The following is a 24,253-nucleotide window of genomic DNA, read 5'->3' as shown; positions in this document are numbered from 1 at the left end:
AGTGACTGTTGAGCCTAGGAAAAATGTAGCAGAGATTCTCTGTTCTTTCACTGATAATCCTGAGAAGAAACTTCTTACTTCCATAAGTAATACATTAATATTTATTTTATGCATGACTTCTATGCAAACTGACAAACTCTGGTAAATTCTGTGCGGCAAGTGATCTCACTCTATCTTGTCAAACTATGTATTCTCAGACGAGATATCCCTGCAGACACAAGTCACGAGAGAGAATGTTTCAGATACTGTTCTACTGCAGCTGTGATCTTCTGGAGATGGGAAAAAAATGCAATTATCCTCTTGCTAATGGCACCACTCTGACCATAGGAACAGCTCAGTGCTGCTCATAAGTGTGGTGCTGCAGTGTCACAGCCATGCAATACTCTGGCATGAGATGTCTCAGACATGGGCAAACTATTATTCTATATTACACAGAAGACAGTGGACAGGAAATCTGTCCTTTTAGAAATCAGCAGAAACATTTCATCTGAGTCCTCAAGAGAAACAATATCCCCTGCAGAAATGAACAAGACAATGAAAACTGACTCCTCTCATACCCCAAGGAATTAAACCTACAGAACCATACAGCAAAATTGTCACTAAACAATGATGCCCTGCTTTCTTGCCCAGCAGTTTAAATATTTTTTCTGGCATTTAAGACAATTTCAAACAAAATAAACACAGAAAGGGACAAAATTTTACTTTGTTTCTTACAGTAATTTCTTTTTTTTAACTATTAATTGGTTTCATTAAGTGGTCAAGGAGGGACACTGTAGAAATCTTTCTTGAAATCTTTCCTCCACATTTGTTTGCATGCCCCTTTAACTTCCACAAAATTCTTATGTTTGAAGCACAACACATCTAGTTTTCTAGGAGTCTTTTCTCAGTTTGGCCATGTAAAAGCTAAAGGAGTTCTCTCTAAACCCAGATTTAGGGCTGGTCTATAGCAAATGAAGTGAGGAAAGTAGCACCACGGACAGATTCCTTCCACCCTGAAAGAGTATCTAAGGTAAAATGAAGTGCTGTAGATGTGTATGTTACTGTTTTAAAGCAGAGAAGTCTAAAGACCCTAAGCTTTGGATGACTGGTCATCTTGACACTAGTGAGGAAACGACAGACCACAGCTATCCACCTGCAAACTGCTGATTTTTATCCCCAGGCTTGAAATCACTCTTGTTTAAATGAAGAACAAGTTGGGCTCCTGCCTATGTGGCACAATTAATGGCTGAACCCTCACCATTTAAAGGATTATAAAAAAACAAATCTAAAATGTTCCCATGTATGACACACCCAGCTTAACAGTCACACTTTAACCTGGTGCTGTTAGTCAGACAAACACAGTCAGGTTTAGGCCTCGGTTTTTAGTGGCAAATGCAATTGTAGATCTCTCAACCAATGCATGAGCACAAATCTGGGCTCTAACATATTCCAGCAGCACAGCCTGGAAATACATGCATCAGAAATCTGGATGCAGGTGAGCTGTGGCTCTGGCTAGAAACAAATAGATAAAAATTAAAAACTCTACGGCTTAAATAGAGTACAAATTGAGGTGCTTCAAAGCCAAGAATCCAGACACTAGTGTTGCAAATCAGCGTCTGTCATCTGTATCCTAAAGGCAGCTGACTTTTTTCTGCTCTGAATCACCTCAATTCCATTGTCAACCTAGAGAGCATGCTTAGCTTCTCTGAAAATCAAGATCCCAGTGAGCCCTGCCACAGCGAAGCCTCACAACATCAAATACAGCATTCGTGTCCCACCAGGACCCATTAGATTTGTGCCACCAGCACAGCTGAACGCTGGGTTCTTTTGTGCCCTCAATTAAACGCCCTCTTCACTCATATTAAAGGCATGCTGATAGAGGGAAGATGGGGAAAAATGCTGTCATATGCATCCTGCTGGATGCTACTCTTGGAAGAACAACCATCATTATAGCACTGCAAGTGCCGACCGGAGCGACAATGTACGAGAGGCAGAGGCATTCGGTGGAGGCTGGGAGATTTTCAAGGGGAGGGGGGGGGAAATAATTTCAAACCGAAGCCAGCCAGCCGAAGCGAGGGGAGGAGCCGGGCAGGGGCTTGTCTCTCTCCCGGGCCGAGGCTGGCAGCGCGGCAGCGCTTTGCCCAGTGGAGCGGCTCGGGCGGCCGCTCGGCCCCGAGGCCAGCCCCACTGCGGGCGGAGGGCAGCCGGGGCCGGGGGCGCTCGGGGCGGGTCCAGCCCAGCACAGCCCAGGCCGTCCCAGCGCCGGGACAGCGAGGGGAGCGGGGCCGGGGGGCGGCGGAGCAGCGCCTCCGTCCAGGCGCTTCCGGGCGCGCCGGGCGGCGGGGGAAGGGGGGGAAGGGGGGGAAGGAGGAGGAGGAGGAGGAGGAGGAAGGGAGGTGTGGGTGGAGGGGAGGGGAGGGAAGGAGGGGTGGAGGGAGGCCGGCTTTTTTAGGAGGGAGACCCTCCTTCGCGGCCGCCCGCTCGCAGCCATGGCTTTGAAGGAGGCGGGCGGCAGCATCCTGCCCATCAGCGACATGGTGTCGGGGCCGTCGGGCTCGCCGTTCCCCGAGGTGGTGGAGCTGAACGTGGGGGGCCAGGTGTACGTGACGCGGCACTCCACGCTGCTCAGCGTCCCGGACAGCACGCTGGCCACCATGTTCTCCCCGGGCCGGGCCGGCCCCGCCGCCCGCCAGCTGCCCAGGGACAGCCGGGCGCGCTTCTTCATCGACCGCGACGGCTTCCTCTTCAGGTACGTGCTGGATTACCTGCGGGACAAGCAGCTGGCGCTGCCCGAGCACTTCCCCGAGAAGGAGCGGCTCCTGCGGGAGGCCGAGTACTTCCAGCTGGGCGACCTGGTGAAGCTGCTGTCGCCCAAGGTCACCAAGCAGAGCTCGCTCAACGACGAGGGCTGCCAGAGCGACCTGGAGGACAGCAACTCGCAGGGCAGCAGCGACCGGCTTCAGCGGGCGGCGCTGGACAAGCGCTCCGGCTTCCTCACCGTGGGCTACCGCGGCTCCTACACCACCGTGCGGGACAACCAGGCGGACGCCAAGTTCCGCCGCGTCGCCCGCATCATGGTCTGCGGGAGGATCGCCCTGGCCAAGGAGGTCTTCGGAGAGACCCTCAACGAGAGCCGTGACCCCGACCGGCCCCCCGAGAAGTACACCTCCCGCTTCTACCTCAAATTCACCTACCTGGAGCAAGCCTTCGACCGGCTCTCCGAGGCGGGCTTCCACATGGTGGCTTGCAACTCCACCGGCACCGCCGCCTTCATCAACCAGTACAGGGACGACAAGATCTGGAGCAGCTACACGGAGTACATCTTCTTCAGTAAGTGCTGCCCGCGCCCCGCTGTGGTTCCCCTGGCCCCGGCGGGTGCGGGGCGGTGTGTCCCCCCCGGAGCCCCCGCTGTCCCAAAGCAACACGTAGCTGGAGAGAAATGGGGCTGCCCCGTTTCCCTTCGCTCCGCTCTGTCACCGCCACAGTTCAGATTTCATTCTGTGCGTTTCGGGAGCGGGACGGGACTGCCCGAAATGAACGCCCCGTCCGGAGCGCGGCGTGGGAGCCTTTCCCTGCCCGCCCTCAGCCCGGGCTGATCCCGCCCTGCAGTGCCGAGGGGAGCGGCAGCCCCACGCCTCGGGGTGTCCCGGGGGAAGGGTCACTGGTTATGGATCGGAGGCCACGGCCTCGGGGGCGGGGGTGTCCCTGTCCCCTGGGCGGGCGCGGCTCCGGCGCGGAGGTTGCGGGGCTCCCCGCCAGGCAGGCGGCGCAGAGATCCCCGAGCAAGGAAGGGGTTTAATATTTTATCGCTGCATTGCCTTCAAGTGAGCGCACTGCGCCTGGGCACGGGCCCCGTGAGGGAGGGAAGGGGCAGCGAGGGGACGGCCAACTTCCCAAGGAGCAAGAAAGAGTCTGGCTCCAAGGTGGACGAAAATTGCAAAAGAGAACATAAACCAATCCATAGCGATTACACATCTCGTAAGCAACTTCGCTGCTTGGCTCTGGGTAGCCTCAAAGGTTTCGGGTCACTCGCAGATCAGAAAACCGAGCGATGACGAATGAGTTTCAATCTGGCAAAGTGTGTAGTGCAATGTAGGGCACTGACTGAGCAGCGGGTTCGGGTCAGGAAACCGCAGCTGGATGGAGAACACCATCCTCTGGCAGAGAGTTGTCTTTGAAAGGCAGAGGCAGCCTTAAACATTACAGATGTGTCTGAGAGTCGAGCGAAGCGGCGGAAGAGGGAGGTGTTCTGCCTTCACTTCTTTCTTTCTCCTGCCTCTGTGCGGTCTCCCTGAGCAAGGAAGGGCTGAAGTGGCAGAGATCTGCCCCCTCTGTGGGGAGCTGGGACATGCAGCCTCTTCACTAGTAAGGCAGATGAACAGAAGCAACTTGTTTGCCCTGCAAAACTGGATTTAGGCATGCTGTTTAATAGAGGAGGGAAATGTGAATGGGTTTATACTGAGAGGAGAAATTTATATCGCTCTATATTGTATAGGTGGTGACTTCCATTTGCTGAGCAGACTTGAGTACTCAGCTCAATCTTTGAAACTGGATTATAAACAGTTTTTGACGATTCATTGCATAACTTATCACTGGTTGTATTTCAATAGGATATGTGAAAACTGAGCTCTAGAGGAGCTTCATTTTCTCCTGGGTGGAATTCTATCATATATTTTACATAATTATTAAACCTTCTTTCTCAGAAAATTTGACAATTATTTTCTAAATAGTATAATTTCCTTCTTGATTTGGTACGTACTGTTTGCTTAGAAATAGATTTATAGGTGTATAATTTTTTTGTGTGCATTTGTAATGCTCATAATGTTCTGGTTTTTTTTGTGTGTGTATGTTATGATAAGGTTGCTGTATAGAATAGTCCTCTAATTTACATCAGTGTTCCAAATTAATCCCCAGTGTAATACCACTGATTTATTTGGAATAATGCCAGTGATGAACTGGATGTTGTATGTCATGATTTTTGTTTTAGTTTTTAGTCTTCAAGCTTCTGATGTTGTGAAAAGTAAAATAGTTAGTTACTTAAATTGACACAGTTAACTGAGAATTTATGGTTTCACTTAATTTTTTGGGTGAGGGTTTTGTTTTTACTTCTGGATGCAAAAATATGTCTAAGATAAAAAATGGGCTGAAGAGATATTGAGCATATTTTAATTTTGGTTGCTTGTTATGCATTTAGAAACTTTTTTTGTATAAGAACCTGTTTTATGATCAGATACATTTCTCTGAAATACAGCAAGATGGAAACAACACAAGAAAATCACCAAAATGGGAAGAGAAACATGTGAAACAGTGCCTGAAGCAAATGCCTAGATTTTTTCTTGTCTTTTTTTTTTTAGTCTGACAAGATGTCCTATTTATGGAGACTTTGGTAAACAACACTTTATTATAATAACAATTATAATATGCCCTGGATGGATTGTGTGTGTGCTGCTGCCTTGCCTGACAGCTGCACAAGAATCCAGCAAAGGGAGAGTGGACCTTGGAAGCCTTGTGCTCTGCACCAAGACTGAGAAGAGGGATCAGGGCTCCTGCCTGTAAGCTCTCCAACAGCATTAGTCAGGGCCGTGTTCCTTCCTTGCTCATGAGCAGAGCTTAATACACAAGGAGAAGAGCAGTCACTTTTCAATTCATTCCTTGCCAAATGTCCCCATGAATCCTGAAAAGGAAGCAGCTTTGAGGTGGGAAGTGGCTGATTTCAAGAGCTGTCATGTCCAACCCTGGACGGTGTCTTACATACAAAAAAATATTAAGACGAAAGACTTTAAGAAGCTTATTCCAGTTTTGGACAGTGCTTGAGACTTAATTTGGTGCTAGCGAAGAAGAAACCTAGTTTTATATCCCATTGGAAAAAAGTGTACCTGCATTTGCATTTGTTATTCACAGCATGAGCATCTGCAACCAGCAGCAACTGTATTATTTGTTGGTCTGTAAGTCCATAGCAGTCACATAAACTTCTTTTTCACCATTTCTCTTGAGGATTGTGGGCAATTCTGTCTTCCAGTAATGATAGATAGTAAATGATTGGAAACATATGTGAGGATATATTCATTCTGTCCATTTTCTGAGGTCATAGGTGGCTGAATCAGTTTCTCCCCATGACCTACTAAAGAAGGACAAAGCTTTAATCTGTGGTTTATGAAACATATTTCAGGTCTTTTTCCAGGATCTTTCAAACTTTGGTAGATTTTTTGAGTTGAAATTATCATCTCTCAGTTTTCTAAAAAAATTGAAATTACTTTATATTCTTAAACATTCTGGAAGATCAAATTCACCTGGGATAATGCATACAAATTTAACTTGTTTATGAACTGCTTAATATCTAGGGATAGAGGAGTAGTTGGAGACTAATTCTGATTGAGGAACCAGAGGTTGTTGGACACTGTTTAACAGGAAATAGGACTTCAGCCTAGGCAACGTGTCATGACAAATACAAAAACAGATTTCCTTCTTAGTATGTATAAATCCTATAAAAATATTAAGTTCTTTGCCCCTAGTGGTGTTTTAGCTATCATGACAGATTGACTTGTCTGCACAGTTAGTACATGGCCAGAATTTAGCCTGTACCTTGCATTGGTGGCTCAATTCTGAAAAGTGCTCATAGATCTGTTCCACATTAAAAATCCTGTTTCTGTCACTTAATGGTCAGTTAAAGGACCATATGGTAGTGAAAAGGCTCTATTGGACGGTCTTTTTTACTAATTGTTTGTTTGTTTGTTTGTTTGTTTGTTTGTTTGTTTGTTTTTAGTTGGGTTTTTTTGGCTCCATGTTATTAACACTCTCACTACACATGAGGATGACTTGGGTCAGGTTAGTGTAACATGAAATGCATATGCAGAAGATGCTCAAACTCTTCTACTGCTTAGTTTCACACTGCCATAGAGGATGACAGATTAATTAATTACCTGTTCATATGCAGTAGGTTATGGCCTTCACAAAAGTTACTTCTAACTAGACACAGAAGACCTTGCTTCTTCCTGTGGCTGCAAGCACTGTAATATGTCTTCTGTTAGCTGATATCTTTGTGAGAAAAGGGTGAAATTTACATGTTTATGTGTTTTGGGGGGATTTGAGTTTTATTTTGTGGTTCTCTCTCAGTACCTCTCAGTACTGTTGTGTAATGCAAGATTGCCTGTGCATGCTATTACTACTTTTTTTTTTTTTTCTTCTGTAGAATCTAATTAGTCCTAATGGATTTTACTTTTAACATCTGCTATGCAATGTGACTTAGCGGTGTTGAGAGTATTGTGCTCAGCTGAAAGCTTACTGTGCTGAACTGACATCTTTATTGTAAGAAGAATACAGTGATATTTCCTGAAAACTTTGACATGCTTCCTATGTTGGCACTCCTGTTTCACATGTGGCAGTTTCTGTTTTCCTTTTCTTTTGTTTTTGTTTTGTAGCAGGTGACATTAGCATGGATTTATAGTGCTTATTTTCCACTTGAAGTCATAGCACTCTGAGATTACATTGGATGCTGTGGAAATTGTCATAAACAAGTGATAATAATTTTGTAATCAGATGGGGAATAAGTGGTTGGAAGCAATGAGTTTTTAGGAGGCAATATGGTATTTTGAAAAAGAAACAAACCCAAACTCAAACAAAATGATACCAGCACCCCCCCAAAACAAACAAACAAACAAACAAAAAACCAAACTGCACGCAACAACAACAACAACAAAACCTAACCAACATCAATTGTGACATTGCATGTAAAATACTTTGAGGCGTTAGTTGCTCTGTAAGTGGCAAATCCAGTTCAGCATCCCAGCGGGATAGTCGGGGGTTGACGGGTTGGCAGATAACCCTAGACAGCTCTTTTGAGGTTGGAGTGCTGTGAGGGCCATCCTGCAAGTGGTTACTGTGACCACATCAAGCTGTTCTCCATCCATCGCTGCATCTTTGGTGGAGTTTTTAATACGTGGAGTGTATTTGTGCTTTTTTTTTTTTTTTAATCTGGAATAAATATATGTAAGACATTGAGGAGAAAAAGAAGACCAAGAAAAAGAAAGAGAAGGGTATTGCATCTCTGTGACACATGGAGATAAATTTGAACAATTTTCTTTGAACCTGAACCAGAGCCTTAAAGATCAGAGTACAAATTTTTGGTATGGTGGGATGATGTGAAGGATTAAATCAGTATCACAAGCACAGTGTAGAAAACTTCAGATTTCTAACAGTTTCAAGATCTAGAAATGTTGTTTCTGACAGGACTGTTGAGCAAAGCCCTTTAAAGAGATTTTGTAGGCAGTCCTTTGACTTCGGAAAACGGATGCAGAAATTTAGGATGTTCTGTCTTATGATTTCAGCTCAACTCTTAATACAGTTTAAAATTAAATAAATAATAGGCTGCTCCTTATCTTGTCATTCTTCCAAAATACATGTTCCTGAATGCAAAGGGATGAATCAAAGTGTTCAGTCATAATTAAGAATATAAGAATATTACTCTTATGCTGCCACTTGATATAGCATGTGCTAATCTAGTCTACTGAAACTGGTATTCTGATATTAGTCATCATTTCAACCATTAGACTTTATCTCAGAATTATTTTAAAATATGAGATTAAAAAGAACTTTGAACAGATTTGACTTTTTAATAAAAAATTAAAATAACCTGCATTCCTCTACAGCTGATATAAAGACACTGCTGCAGAGAAAAACTGTGCCAGGAACCTCTTGATATTTTTTACACTTCAATCAAAATATGCATAACTCAATACAATGATTTGTGATCATATTTTATCAATTGTCTGCAGTTTCTGGTCTTACTCAGTAAAATCATATTTTTAAGTATTGTGGAGCCTTTTTAATATTTAGAACTGAGTGTTGAAAGTGGTGTGTGGTATTTTAAAAATAGAATTATAGATTAACTAAGAAAATCAACTAATCTGGATATTATATACCAGGATCAATGCTAGATAAAGAATAAGCAAGAATTGATAGAAGCAGCTATTATTTCTGATGTCAGGAAATGGAAACACACTGGTTTTGATATTATCCCAGGCTGGTATTTCTTGTGGATTGCTTGGGGAAAAAAGTGACAGTGTTAGAAAAGCTGACTTTGCTGGATCTGTAATATTTTGCAGGAGAACCACTTCTCGGTGTCAGATCATTTCATAGATTTTCAAGGATTTATGACAGTAGTTGCAGGGAAATGTTTACTTTTCCACAGTAAGATGAGCAAATAATATTTTATTTTTTCTTTATGCGTCAACATGAAATTCTAGTTATCTGCTGTTCAAGCACGGAAGTTACACGTACAAAAGCTTTCCTTTGAATATTGTTCCAGGCAGATGATTTAAAATTAAAACATTACTGCTAATAAAATATGTTTTGCAATGTTTGCTTTCTCAGTATGATATGGCTGGTATTTCACTAGGGCTGGTCTTCTCCTTTGCTGCAAATACCGCATTCATTACACTGTGGTGACAATTTGTGTGGCAAACAAAAATTCACCGAGATTTACACCAAGAGGGTGTTCATTGATTGTCACATTATCCCCTTTCTTGCAATAGTTCCACATTTAAACACAGGTCTCCAGAAATTAAAAAGTGTTCAGGCAAAGTTCTTGGAGGTCAAAAGTAAGATGCTGTGGGTGTGAGGAGAGCAGAGACAAGGAAAGGGCCTCTTCTTGGTCCAGCTGAACACCAGCATGACCTGGACAATGCGGCCAAAAGTCGTGTTCTGCTGTTTTACCAGTTTAAGGATGAGCTCAGAATATCCAGATGGGTCAAGAGGGAAAGGGCACAGGGTGGTGTGCATCCATCTCACCCTGCTGGGGTCCTGAGCAGCTGGAGACTGGTGTGATGGTGCTTAGTGGAGCTTGCAGCCAGCTCAGCATTTGCCCTTGGTTGTCTCAGCAGCTCGGCAGGTCCTGAGTGTCATGCTCTGCCAGAGAGGTGAGCGGCGCAGCCCTGCTCTGTGTTTGCTCCCAGATGTTTCTTCAGATGTTCTAGCTCCAATTTTGGAGTACTTTACTGCTAGAGTCATGTAAGAAGTCTGTTGCAGAGTTAAGCTGGCCAGGGTTGTGTTTGCAGGGTTTTTTCACACTACAGACTCCTTATTTGGTTGATGGTTATTTGACTGTGATTGAAAAAATGTTGGAGGCACTATACCAGGTAAGATCCTAACCTAAAAAACTGATGTTATTTTTATATCCAGGGATGATGTTGTTTCACTTCTCCTTACAAGACCTTTATTTCCTAAAGCATGTGGAGTACTAATGCCACTCAAATCATAGCTCTTTTATAAACCAAGCCACTCAAAGTCCAGTGGAAAATCCTTAAAAAAAATTACTAGGCAAATTTCATTTTGCTTTAGCAAATCAAATGCTTCATGATGGATTTCCTAGGGAGGTTGTTCACTTCAGCTTGATCAAACTGCATGTTCTCTTTCAGAAGAAGTAATTTATACTCTACTTAAAATTCATATATTGAATAAATGTTAGGAGAAAAACAGTCCTATGTGTAAAATATAATTTTCAGCAGAGATTAAGTACTTTCATTTAAATGTTTTGTGTTATTTTTATTTTTTATTTTAAGCCAGTAATTGCACATTTGGCTTTTACCTCATATAAATTCAAGGATATTTAGTGAATTAATTTCTTTTTTTTTTTTTTCTTTGACCTAAATGGAACTAATCATATATATGAGGACCAACAGTGTGTTAAACTCAGAATCAAGTTCCATTCAAAATTGCAACTTCACTGGGACTGAAGCAACAAATAGCCTTGTGCTAGTCCCTTTCATAAATGTGAAATTCAAACTACACAAGTGGTTATTTGGCTTTATAACTGTTTTTGATACACAAAATCCTGTAAGGAGTTAGGCAGTGATGATTTGTAAATTTTATGGCAACTTTCAAAACTAGTGCCCTTGTATTTTGGTTGCCTTTTATTAGACTGTGGTAGCTAAACTTATGTTCCTTACATTTTGACAGTGTAGCTTCAGAAGACAAATTAAAGAGTGCATCCTGCTGCAAGGTGCAGCTCCATTCATATCATCACAGCTCTAAATATTTTGGGGACTTAAAGAGTGAAATCACGGTGATGTTAATGATCTTCATTATTCTAGCAACAAGATGAACTCAATGTTCTAAAAACTTTCATGCAAATACTCTCTATGAAATGACTTGTATGTTGTCTTTCCCAGGATTACTCAAAAGAGGAGATGTGCCTTCAGAGATATGGAACTGTGTGTTTGCCATTCTTTGTGCTCTGGGGTCTGTCTGCCCTAAGCAGTGTGAGGACTGCTCTGAGTTACAGCTGGTGCAATGATTCCTTCATCAATATCTTGCAGCTGAGAGTGGCTGGGTCAAAATGTAGTTGTGACCTTTCTCATTGTTCCCAACATGCCTGAGCCCTGTAGCAGAGTCTGAGCAAGAGGTGCAGAGACAGGGGCTGCTGCCTCTGGGGACTGTCACTGCCTCTGGGTTGGCTTTGTACTGCTCCAGCCACGTACCCCGTGCCTGACCTGTTTTCTGTCCCAATGACATGCACTTAGCAAATAAAGAAAACTTAGAGTAGCTTATAGAATGAAAAATAATAGTGCTTCCTTTTGAAGGGAGTGGTACAACAGTTTTTAAAAAATTCTGTGAATAACTCAATCCAGAGACAGCAATTCAATTACAAGTGTGACTACTCCTGACAGTTAGTGTACTGAAATAGGTATTCTGCACACCTCTTCAGGGATAGAAGGTGTGGGCTGGGAAACTGAGGGGAAAAATCAACATCATCATTGACTTTTATAAGTGAAAGTAAATATTCCAAGTCTTCGCTTAGCATACATTCAGTTGTATTGTATTTAATACTTATAGAGGTGTTCTCTTTGCATTAGCAGAAAGATGTTATTCAGAAACTAAGTCAGTATATTTTATTTCTTGTATAAGCAAACAATAATAAGATTCAGATGTATTTGTATCTTTTCCCTTTCATCATTGCTGGATTTTACCGTTTAGTAGTATTAACAAATATTCCCAAAGAGAGAAGTGCTACTGCTCAGAGACTCTTGTCATATTTTGTTGTAAACATTCTCCTGCAACTTAACTTAGTAGGGAAATTGTTCTATATTTTATTAAATTGAGTTGTTCAGAGGTTCTTTCAAGGATTACAACTATGTCAGTTATTCCACAAAAGTTATTGAAAGTGTACTATCATTCCAAAAGCTTTGTATCTGTGAATTTTTTATATATGTCACAGGGATCTGTGAAACTCTTCATTTAATGATAGGAGCAAAAAGGCCCAGTATTGCATATATTCATGATTATATAAATAATTTTTCTGCAAAAGGGTTACTTTCATAACTTCTTACTAACAGTTTAATTAAATGAGATTCTTCTTCTTTTGTTACACAAATCATCATTAAAGCCACCATACCTGCAAAACTCTGAGAATAATGACAACTGTCCATTTTGTGTGTACAGAAGTACTCTCTAACACTCTGGTTCTTAATCCAAGTTTTTTTTTCATTCTCATTGAAACTCATGATACAAAAAAAAAATGAAAAATCAACTACAGAAGGGCTGGAAGACAGATAAAATAAATCAGTAAAATTGAGTGCAAACAATTTAATCAGTATAATGTGTAGATAATATAGTGGACAAAGATTAAAACTAAACAACACTTTTTGCTTTTTTTTTTTTTAGTAAACACATTTTCTTCTTTCTTCTCACAGTCACTGTTTTATGGGCAGTCACTTCTCAGTATTGTTCTTTTCAGACAGCTGTTACTATTTCTGTTGTTAATGCCTACTGTGGCTTTTGAGCAGTTCTGAAACAAAGCAGAGGCATGGCTACTCTTGCCTTTCCATCTATTTTTGTCTCTTTGCAGTGTTTGGTAATATAAATATCACTCATTCTGTCCTTCTAAAAATACCATTATACAGCTTTATACAAATGTGATCAATATTGCTGAAGCTACATGGACTTCAAGGGGAAAAAAGAAGAAACAAAATAATTTAGCTATATATGATGCAAGAGAGAATGGAACTGTTGTTCAACCAGGTTGTTTCTGTCCTCTTTTAATTTGGAAATTTTGGCATCAAATCCCACACGTGCCTTTCTGTATGACTAACCCGTTTGAAGTACCCCTTCTTTGGAGGAGTTTTCAGAATCTGTCTGTGTAGTTAAACGTTACCACATTTAAAGAGTAAAACAAAAATCTTTAAGGAATGGAGCTAAGAGCACTGTAATTAGAAATACTGCTTGGATTTTTTACTTTCCCAGGACCCATAGACTTCAATTTTCTGTTACCAATCCCTCAGAAAGCTGTGCTTGTTTACCTATCTTAATGTTGTCATAGCTTGCAAATATAAATGTATCACCCTCACAACTGTCAGTTTGTTTCTGGGGGTACAGGAAATAAATATAGCCTCTCTAAATCTTAGAGACACTGTCTGTGTGGTTTTGTTCCTTCCAAAACATACGGAGTAGCAGATAATGACATTCTTTGCCTTCAAAATAACCCTGTAATTCTTTAAGACAGAAGGGACAAACTTCTTCTAACTGTTTGTAATTTAGATATTTGAAGATTATTGTAATTTCTGAAGTTTTACCTCATAACCTGATAAGTTTATATCTTCCTATGACTTTTAGCTGTCTAGTAGTTCAGCCTCCACACATTTTTATTCCTCTTCTTCCAGTATTTTTTTTTCCACTTGTAGCTGAAGTAGTTTGGTGTCTAAATTGGTGGAATTATGCCCCTAAATAATTGCATCTCTGATCACATTTGATTACAGGAAGCAGAATGTGCTCATGGCAGAGGAGATTAGGTTAAATGCTGTCTAATCAGTTCCCCAGTGACTGTCTCCTGGCAGTGCTTCCTTCCTAAATCCCATTTCTAGGGATGCCATGAATAAAAGCTGCGTGGCCTGTGCAAGTCCATGTCTTCAGAAGATGGTTTTGCTTTTCTCATTTGAGGGGTCTGACATGGACCTGGGCGCAGGGCTGAACATTGGTCACCCTTGCCAAAAGGTCATGATGTGTGCTCATGGTGCTTTTGGGTGGACTTGGCAAGGTGGCTGTAAGGCCACAGGGAACTGGACAGAGGAGCTGGAGAGTGTCAGTGATGCTGCCTTGTGGTCTGCCATCCCCAGGGGGCAACTGGAATGGGTCCTGGGCAGGTGGGGAAAACCCAGTGAGTCTGTCAGGGCTGGTGCAGCCCTGGAGGTGTCCCATGGGTGTGTGTATATATATATATATAATATATTTTTATTTTTTTTCCTGGTATTCACAGAGGCCATGTCTGCCCTCTGTGAATACCAGCAAATAAGCCAAGAGCTCCATTCTCCAAGGACCTCTGGCCAGGCATCGTAATCACAGGTCTGCTTCAGGGCCAGAGTAATAGTCAGAGTGAGGCATTCCACAATATAAAAACTTGTTATAGCACAAAATACATGAGAAATAACTCCTTGAGTTATTTTTATGCAGGAAAATCAAAGGTTCTTGGTCAAAGGCAACAGTAAGACCAGAGAGTTGCATCTAAGTAATATTTTTGCAGTGGTGTAGTGCACCATTTGCATTCCTCCAGCCGTGCTGCTGCATCAGCTTAAATTCAATAGCAACCTCAAACTTAATATAGTTAATCTAAATATTCTCTATTTGTCTACAAAGTATGGAGGGACAAAAGCAGTTTTTATAAGCAATAGGTAACATGAAAGTAAAAATAAATGAGGAAAGTTATTTGCTTTTTAGACTATGGCAAAATGTTTCATTTTTAATTAGTATTAATGATGTATGCAAGACTATTTGTATTGTCACACAGGATGCATAAAGGTACAGAAGAACCCGGAGTAGTTGCTTAGCTGCATTTTCTGAACACAGTAAAATATTCTGAACATTGAGAAGATAAGCCTTTGTTTTTTTACAATATTTATTTTAAATCTTTTAATACATGATTTTGGAATCAGGATTATCTTCTATCATCATAGTGAGATTACTAGCAAAAATAGTTAACCTTTTTAATGAACTATGTAATGAATCACATTTGAGAATAATATGAGACTAAAATTGACCTCCAAATCAATGCTTTCAATCCTGAATGTATTTTCAGAAAATCCAGTCAAGTTCAGTGAAAATTTCCATCTGCACTTTGAGTACCAGGCAAGCAGCAGGGATAGACAAATTTGAATTTAGACTGCTGGTTTGGAAAATTTAGTTTTTCCTATCACTTCTGTGACTGGCAATAAACCGCACTTATTTCTTTCCTTCCTTATCCTGTGGTTACAGCATAGGTTTAGCAATCCAGAAACTGATATTTTAACAAAGTTCACCTTGATTTCTAGCAGTGGTTATCTCTCATTTATTAATTTGCTCAATTAAGTCAGTTCGTAACAGTGAAAACAATGCTAGTAAAAGCTATTTACTTTATTATCAAGCAGTCATTTGATAATAATACTAGACAATTACTGCTGGTCCAGAGCATGTTGCCATAATTTCTGTTCAAAAAAGTACACGGTTTTAGACTATGGATCAGGAAATTAAGTGTTAAATGTTACTTGTGGTGGGCACGTAACACTCAGCCTTCGAGCTTCTTGATAGACTTAAAAGTTCCTTGATAAAAGGCAGAACATTTCCTCCATTAAGGAGGTGTTGGAACAGTCTGTGCAGTGATGCAGTTCATGTTGTGCATCCTTTGAGGCTTTCAGGACTTGTCTGGATCAAGCCCTGCTAACCTGATCCAGCCTCATAACTGACTGTGCTTTTGAGCTGGAGGTTGGACTGCTCCTAAGTTATCTTGTGGCTCTCTTTGATGTGACTTACATTGACACTGGCTATTTGAAAACGCTTCTCAGAAAAGGAGAAGTGAACTGCTGCAGGTAAATTAAGTAGAATCTGGAAAGCTATAAATTCTGATTATTCTCAAAGTCAAAAACTTCAAAGCTTTAGCTTTATGTTTTCTTTTTAATTACATCAGTGTGTCCTATCAGAATGGAAACAATAGCTTCAGGACAAAGTTCTTATAGGACTTTCTGGCCCAAACTCAAGACCATAGAATGTTAAATAGGCAGGCCACAGTTAAGAAAGTATCTAAAAAATTAATCGAACTGCATATTGGATCGCAATGTGGTTGTTGATCACATGTTGCTTGGAGAAAGAATTCTCACAAATTTAGAAAATCACCACTGTTTAAAACTTTAATTCTTTATTGTCATTCTTTAGAGAGATTCTGGTGCTATCTCTTATAAATGTGACAGACTGCTTTGTATTTCTTTGAGTTTCTCTCTATTTTGATGATTTTAATCAGTGCTGAGTTCCTTTATTGTGACATATTTTTTTGCTGCTGTTTTTCAGCCTCTGTATTTTTCCCCCAGCATAGCTTGAATCAATTTATGTAGCAACTGCAAAAATGCTGAAGAGGATTATTTCAGTAGCCTTATTTTACTATTAAAAATAATGGTAAAGGAAATATGAAAGATATGGAGTTACTTGTTAGCAATACACTGTGGAATGGATGCATAGCATAAATACAAGGTAATTAATTATTAGGATATTTCAGCAGTTTAAATTTTTTCCTTCGTAAAATTTTAATGTAAGAATAGAACATGAAGCACTAGTAACTAGGATTATAAAAAAATATTGGGTATTCCTTTTACTTTGCCCACATTACTGAAAAATTGTCAATGTAGCTGAAGGTTCTTTGTGCTGTTAAAAATTTCCTTATGATAACAAATTGAAACAGAAATATTACTTGCTTTAACTGACACCTAATTGATAAATATAGGTACATGGTCATAGAGAAGCAGCATAATTAAGATCTTAAGTAAGTTCTTGTGTCAGTTGTAGGTTGTCGAAGCAACATCAATGAAATTGTGTCAGTTATGCCCAGAGTAATATGTTTTCTTCTCAAAAGTCACTCTTCTAGATGGAGCATATGTTGTTAAGGCATAGTGTATTTCCATCACTAGTTATTGTGATGGAGGGATTGGGCAGATAGTACAGATGCCCTTGTTATGAGCTCACCTACATCCACTTAGAGAACATCTGGATGTCTCGATGGTGTCAGCTGGTCTGTCCCTCTATGTCCGCATTAAATATAAATCAAAGCTCAAGTGACACAGTATTAAAACCCCGTTTGGCTTGTGTTGTGTGAACTTTCAGTCGTTGGTGTAACTTGTATTCTAAAGAGGGTATTGTTCAGAATGATACAGAATATCTGCACCAGCCAAACATAAAACTATCTTGCTACAGTTCTGGAAAGAAGTCAGCAACAGTGTCACTCAAGTGTTTAAAATTCTTGATCATAACAGCAGTAATATAGAGATTACTACAAGTTGTTGAAATACTAAATAATATAAAGGTGTTTATAATCACTGGTCTTTATGAAGGCTCTGCAACTTTTGTAAATTTATCCTATCTATGCTCCATTGGCCTGTGTCATGTGTTTTTAACTTCATCTGTACAAAACTGGTCCAAGCGAAACAAGTCAAATCCTTGGCATGTTCATTGAATAATTGTAGGTAATTTCACAGGACATAAAACAAAGGAAACTGGGACTGGGATGGACAGGAATGTTTTGAAGGAAAGAGAAAATCTTCAGCTAGTACACAAAGTGGCAAAATCCAAAAATTTCTGATTTTCTGGTCTTGCAGATTGCTATGTTGCAATTCTTTCCATATAACATGATTTAGAGAATCAAGTCTTGAAACTGAGTTTGCACAGTTATGTGGCAATTAAGAAAAAGCTCTTTTCTACCAAGAGGTTTCTACCAATAAATACTGCAGAATTTCAGTTTCACAGAATTACACCAAATGAGGCTACTGGGACTAAGGGCTCTGCTGAGTTTGTCTGACACGATGCACTACCATCTGATGGAATCCATTCCTGGCAGCCTATCAGGTCAGGGATTTTCCTTAAAAGGGAGGGCTTCTGTGCTTTACCATAAAGTGGAATGATGAATGTTATGAATATCATGAGTGGGTATTCAAAACTGATGGAAGTCAATAGAAGTTCCTTGGCCTTTTTGTAAATGCTCTTTATCTTTTTTTTTTTTTCTTTCAATTTTTCCTCTTTGTTATATTGATTTTCCACGCTAGATGGCAGTGCCTTAGCACTAGTGCATGACAGGGGAATTGATTTAATTTATCCAGGGGGGAAGAAATCCTTCTGTTTCATGTTTCCTTCTACATACATAGCTTAAGGAATTGCAGGTGGGAGACTGGATTTTGATGAGCCACATATGGATGGACAAAGAAAAATGCAGATTTTTTTTTCCCATTTTTCTTTGTACAAATGGAAGTCTATTCAAGCTGATCGATCCAGGCTTGCATTGGCTGGATGTGAGATGAACTAGGGCTGTCTTTCAATGCTGTCCCCAAGGAATTGCATTCATAGAAACTTCAAGTGAAAAGCTGTATTGAGTTAGAACTGAGAGTGCAGCCAGACTCTGAGCAGATTGCCTCACAGTTTTGAGCCATATGTTGTCTATACTGAGAAGTCAGTGAGAGAAAACACAGTTTCTTTCTCTTTCCAAGAAAACCAGGTGCTGGAGGGGTGGTGGTGGAGAGCTGGGAGATGCTGGGGTGCACCTAGATATTGCTGGTTTAGTGCTGGAATGCTGCCTGAGCACATGATTCCACCTATATGCTGGGATGCAATCCTGGACTGCATGTTAGTTGAAAGACTGGAAGTTTGCTGACTTGAAGGATTTCAACTAAAAGGTCATTGGAATAAGGATTGAGGGAACACCATTATTAGAAACAAATGGGCTCTTGAACAGTAAATGTGACAGTAATAGGTGAAGGCTAAAAGCTGGGAGTTTGTAGTTGGAGTTCAATTTTAAATTAGAAACAGTGTTTAAAATTTATGGATGTGGTACTTGAAAACAGAGGGTTTTTAAAACAAGCAGGTGTCTCTTCTTTAAAGAAAACCTCCAGTTAATCCTCTGAAAAGAGGAGACAAGTTTTTAAAACAATAAATACCAAGTGATTCTGCAGTGAAGACAAAAGCGATAGATATATCATTATCAGGAGAAATTAAATACCTTAAAATACAAGAGTAGGGGGAGAAAAAAGGGGAGACATGACATAGGATTGATTGACTGTGTGAGAAATAGCTGAAAGAAGGTATAAAAGCACCTGAAAAAACCCAAAAATTAGAAGGTCAAGAGTTGTCAAAGACATTTCCTCTTTGTAAAATTTCTGGAGAATATTCTCATTGTATGGTTTGTTCAAAAATAAGATGGTTTCAAGTTTCAGTCTAATTTAGGCTTCACAAAGGTAAATTTGATGCAATAGCTTCACCTTTTTCATTGGAGTTAAACATTTAAGAATCTTGACGGCTCTTGCCTGAGGCTGGGAACCATATTGCCATGAATAAATTTTCTTAAAGAAAATTTAACTTAACTTGGTGTCTCCTGGGATCTCACTGCATGCAGCTTCTGCCTTATTTATTCAGTTTTATTTTTTGCTACATCACTCCTGAATGAGCTGGATAAAACCAAATTGAAATACAGGAAAACAATTTTTCTCTTACTTTTTTACTGGATCTGTCATAGCTGAAATTTCATTAATGCTGCTGGAAGGAAGGCAGGCCAAATAAATGTTTATCAGTCTTGTACTGCAGCATTCACAAAAATGGAATATTATTTCAAAATTTGCTACTATTTGCTGTCACTTTTTGCATGTCACAGAAAGTGATAGTCCTGTCTGTAATTTAGTACATAACTCTGCCAGAGCAGTAGATGCAGATGGCTAACTATAAAAGTGCAATTCAGATTATATTTGATAGTACTGCTTAGATGATTCCTTGCTAGTTAGGGGAAGCAACAAATGGTTCTAAGTTGGAATTTGTTGCGAGAAAATGAGCCTCAGTCTTGGGGCAGTTACGTGGGAGGTAGAAGTTGCCAGTTCTTTAAATCAGAAAGAACAAATGATTGAGTATAGACTTCCCACCTCCCAGATGAGTTTTCTAACTGCCGGGTTAGATTGTCAAGGAAGGTACCTATTCATTTTGCAACTGGGATTTTTTTCTTTCTGAATTTGAATATAAATATCTTCCCTTGGAGGTTCTCATAAAGCAGAAACTTGCCTTCCAATTAGGCTTCTTCACATCAGTAGAAAGAATGACACAGATTTGTTTGAGAAAAAATTATTTATATGGACAATATTATGCAGAAATTTGAACTTGGGGATGTTACTTGTTGATGTTTTTGTGCTTGATTGGTTCTCTTTCATCTTGTGGTGGATGGTAAAACTGGGATTTTCCCTTGGTATAAGGAGTTTCAGTCTTCCAGAGCACAAAGTTTTTGAGACTGGATTATAGGGAGTAGGGAGGCCCACTGGATGCCTGTAGCCATTCTGTAGCCATTTCCCCTCTCTTTTTTTTTAATCAGCCATGCCCAGCACTTTGCAAAACAGAAGAAGACCTCTTTTTTTTTTTTTTTTTTTTTTTTTTTTTTTTTTTTTTTTTAATGCGAGCTGAGAGAAGTTCACTCTAATAGAAGATTTTTATCATGTTCATACATTCTGATTGAATCTGAAGAACAAATGAATGCCAACATACTTCGAACCACCCAAATGATTTGTCTTTACTCATACTTATGATTTAATTGAAAGCAGAAGGTTTGTCTTCCAGAATTGGATTTTATAAGCATAGGGATTACTCTTGTTTATTAAATATAAACACCTCTGATTTAAACTTCTATTTCCTAAAAAAATCATTGTGTTCTTCTAGATTGTTTTCTTGGGTTTACTCTGGCTATGTTCCTGAAAAACAAACCCAAACAGGATGCCAACTCTGTCCAGTTTTGATAGTCAGGCGTTCATGAAGAAAACATTCAAGGTGTTCTCTTTGGTTGGTGCTGCTTATGGGTTTGTACTGCTGCTCCCCTGTCCCACTATTTTGTTGGCCTCCTTCTGATACTAAAAATGTAACTTCACCACAGGAACAAGAGAGCTGCCACTCTTGCCAAATTAATGTTAACACTTCTCATTGCAGCTTTTTATGCCATCCTCCTAGTCAAGTTTTGTGGATTGCACTTGAATTACTCCAACCATTGCCTGGAAGATACCCTTCTGACTCACTGGACTTCAGAGAAGCATCTTAATCATAAATTCAATTTTGAATGGCTTTTCTTGTCACATACTGTTGCAAAATGCTCATTAAGTACTCCTGCTTTCTTCCTGATTTTTTCCTCTCCCTTACTTGGGCATATTCAGCTTCTTTTCTTCTCCTGCCATTACAGAATGATTTGCACTGGAAGGGACATTTATGAGCAGGGACACCTTTCACTAGACCAGGTTGCTCAAAGTTCCATCCAACCTGGTCTTGAACACTTCCAGGGGTGGGGCATCCACAACTTCTCTGGGCAACCTCTTCCAGTGCCTCACTATCCACATAGTGAAAAAATTCTCCTCAATATCTCATTTTCATCTAAACCTGCCCCCTTTTAATTTAAAGCCATCTCCCCTAGTCCCATCATTACATGTTCTTGTAGAAAGTCCCTCTCCAGCTTTCCTGCAGGTCCCTTTGATGTACTGGAAGGTGCTGTAAGGTTCTCCCTGGAGCCTTCTCTTCTCCAGGCTGAGCAACCCAAACTTTCTCAGCCTGTCCTTCTAGGAGAGGTGCTCCATCCCTGTGGTCAGCTTGCTTCTGGACTTGTTCCAACAGGCAGTAAGGCCACTAAAACCTCACTTGATGAGACACTTAAAAGGGCTTCCTTTTCTTTATATACTTAATATTGTTATGTATTCTGAGTTAGATGCATAGGAGAAGCACCGACAAGATACTCTCAAAAGGTCGAAACAACAAAAAAAACCCTTTACTGGCAATTTAGAAAGTCAGAAAAGAAATCTTAGGCAAAAGCTTTTGAGCAACATTCAATCAACTTAAAACATTCCACAAAACATTAGATTAGCCCATTCAACTTAGCAAACTCCAAGTCCATTTGACTTCAGGTTTCTCAAAATGTTACTCAAAATTCTGAGAAGATGTAATTAGAAAAAGACAGAAAAGAACAAACATTAACTACCACTCATGATTCCAGTTGTGTTCAGCTGATAGAAATCCCAAGAGGAGGGAGGATCAAGACGTACAGGCTGGCTTTCTGGGCTGTGAATGTGCATTGCTTCTTCATGTCGGTCATACTCCTCTTCAGAGGTTTATAAATGAATTCTTTATGCTTTCTACTGTGATGCTGTTTCTCTTTTACTGTTTTTTTCTTAATTTTGGGGGGTTTGTATTTGGTTTTGTTACTGGTATTTAAAAAGCTTTGTTTCCTCATACAATTTTTTCTGTCTGGAATATGTTGTTCTACCAGCAGTTGAAGACTGGGATTTTCTGATTTATTCCACTCTCTCAGATTTTATTTCATTTGTAGCAGAGTAAAAAACTTAAGAAGACATCAGCTTTCGTTGTTTCTTAACTGTCTTTGTTTTCTCATTTCCATCATACCACACACATGGAAAACAGCTGGTTCCCTTGTTGGTATTCCTTAAGTGGAATGTTAACTTCTTATGGTCACATGCTGGTCTGAATAACTGCAAGTTCTTTGGGTGGCACAATAGAAACTAGAGATTGGTAATTTCTTTATAAAATGTCATGCTTCCTATTTTTCTTTCAGTTCATAGGGTATTTTTAAAAATAGCAGCTGAATTGCATAATTTCACTGTTTATGTTTTCTTAATTTACTGCATTTATGAGTAAAATTCTGCAGCATACTCAAAATAATTTACTACTTTTGTTTGCTGCTGTAGATACAAATCCTCAGTCCAGCTAAAAAACCTGAGTTGTTTGCTAGAGAGAAGGTTCAGGTGCAACTGGAGAAGTGAGAAACTTCTACAGTCTGCAGAATTCTGTGACTAGGTTCTGCTGGGGAATCTACAACAATAGCTAAATCAGCATTTTTCAGGCTGTCATTTCAACAGTCAGGACACTTGGCCTGCAGCTTGTGCAGGTCCCTCGCTGATACATAAGGACACCTTCTCATCAGGTGCAGCCACTTCTCTAAAAAATTTAAAAGAGAGATTATGGGCAACAAAATACCTTGAGATGGCCAAGTTCCCACCAACCCAGCTCTCTGGTGAATGTTTTCCTGCTGCACAGCAGATGCCTGCACCAGGTAGGTCAAGGCAAGTGTTGGCTCTCTGGTTTCCCATGCAGGATGTGGCTACTATGGAAATCTATGTGTAAGGGTCATTTTTGTTTATTTAGCAAATGCCTATTTCCTTCAGATGCTGAGCAGTTACATCACTTTTTTAATATGGAGACCCGAGGATTGACACAACATACTACTCAAAAGTTGGTGCCTGTGGTAAATTGTGGCTGGCCTTGCAGTTCACAAATAATAAAGCTTTATGCATTTTTATTTCTTAAGACAGACACACATATTAAAAAAATAGGAAAATTATTAAATAACAGCTAATAAGATGTTGGAGTCTAAATTTTTTGTTAATTTTTTTTGTTGGTTTTTTTCAAGTTTTTAAACTTTCTGTCATATTTCAGAAAGTCATCAGAATTTATGTAAGTGTACTGTCTAATGATAGGAGCAAAGGTACTGAGGTAGGTGTCCTTCCCATTGTTAGAGGCAAGAACTTACAAAACTGAAATGTAATAATGTCTGTGCTAATAGTGTTACATCATTATGTAGTGAATTTTCTTATCTTTAAAAAAGCTTCTAAAAATTAAAGGGAAAATGGCCAATTTTGCTCAGCTTGAAAGTTTTTTTATTAAAAGAATTTTAAAAGCTATCCTAAAAATTAAACCTCTCGGCTGTTTCTGTTGCTTATACTGTATCCTGTGGACTTGATTTTCCAGTTTTAGGTGTGTAATTTTAGCATTGCCTCATTGTCATTTTAGCTTTGTGAAATTTTATAGTGAAGTGAATGTTTATGGAAAATACTGTTCTCTACAAAGATGACAAGAGAATCATGAAGCATTAAAATTCAAGAGGAGTTGTCTGAGGGGGAAGGGAACATCATATTCAATCATGCTATTTCTTAAGAAGTCAACAACAAAAGACCCAAGATATTTATCTGAAATGATCACAGCAGTGTATACAGACAGAAGGCAAAAACAGATCTGGCATTTTAATTTAAATATCCAAAATGGCTGGTCCTGTGGAACTTGTTTACCAGTATTAAAATTATTCCTTTTCTTCCTTTGGAAGCTTGTTACAGTATAGGATCCTGCATGTTGGCACTGGCTGTGCTGTTCCCCACTCCTCTATTTCTGACCTCTCAATGTGTTGGGCAGCCTGGGGTGGGCATGGGCAAAGCAGGCTGGTGTCCAGGGAGGGGTTATGAGATGCTTCTTAGAGACAAAAAGT

At 40.0% G+C, this 24,253-nt stretch overlaps 1 protein-coding gene across 1 annotated transcript in view; it reads left to right on the top strand.

Annotated features, from left to right (window-relative positions):
- Positions 1-2,468: 2,468 nt before the first annotated feature.
- KCTD8 (potassium channel tetramerization domain containing 8) overlaps positions 2,469-24,253 on the top strand; it is a gene marked incomplete at its 5' end in the record, with an annotated part of 91,659 nt that continues 69,874 nt past the window's right edge. Inside the window, one exon of the mRNA XM_083861910.1 lies at positions 2,469-3,309. Within this exon, the coding sequence (XP_083718036.1) occupies positions 2,469-3,309 (841 nt within the window). The remainder of the gene's footprint in view (positions 3,310-24,253) is intronic.

This window comes from Zosterops lateralis (assembly GCF_965231275.1).
Source record: "Zosterops lateralis genome assembly, chromosome: 5".
NCBI classification, from domain to species: Eukaryota; Metazoa; Chordata; class Aves; order Passeriformes; family Zosteropidae; genus Zosterops; species Zosterops lateralis.
The sequence above is the reverse complement of the archived record's forward strand: the minus strand, read 5'-3'. Positions and strand labels throughout refer to the sequence as shown.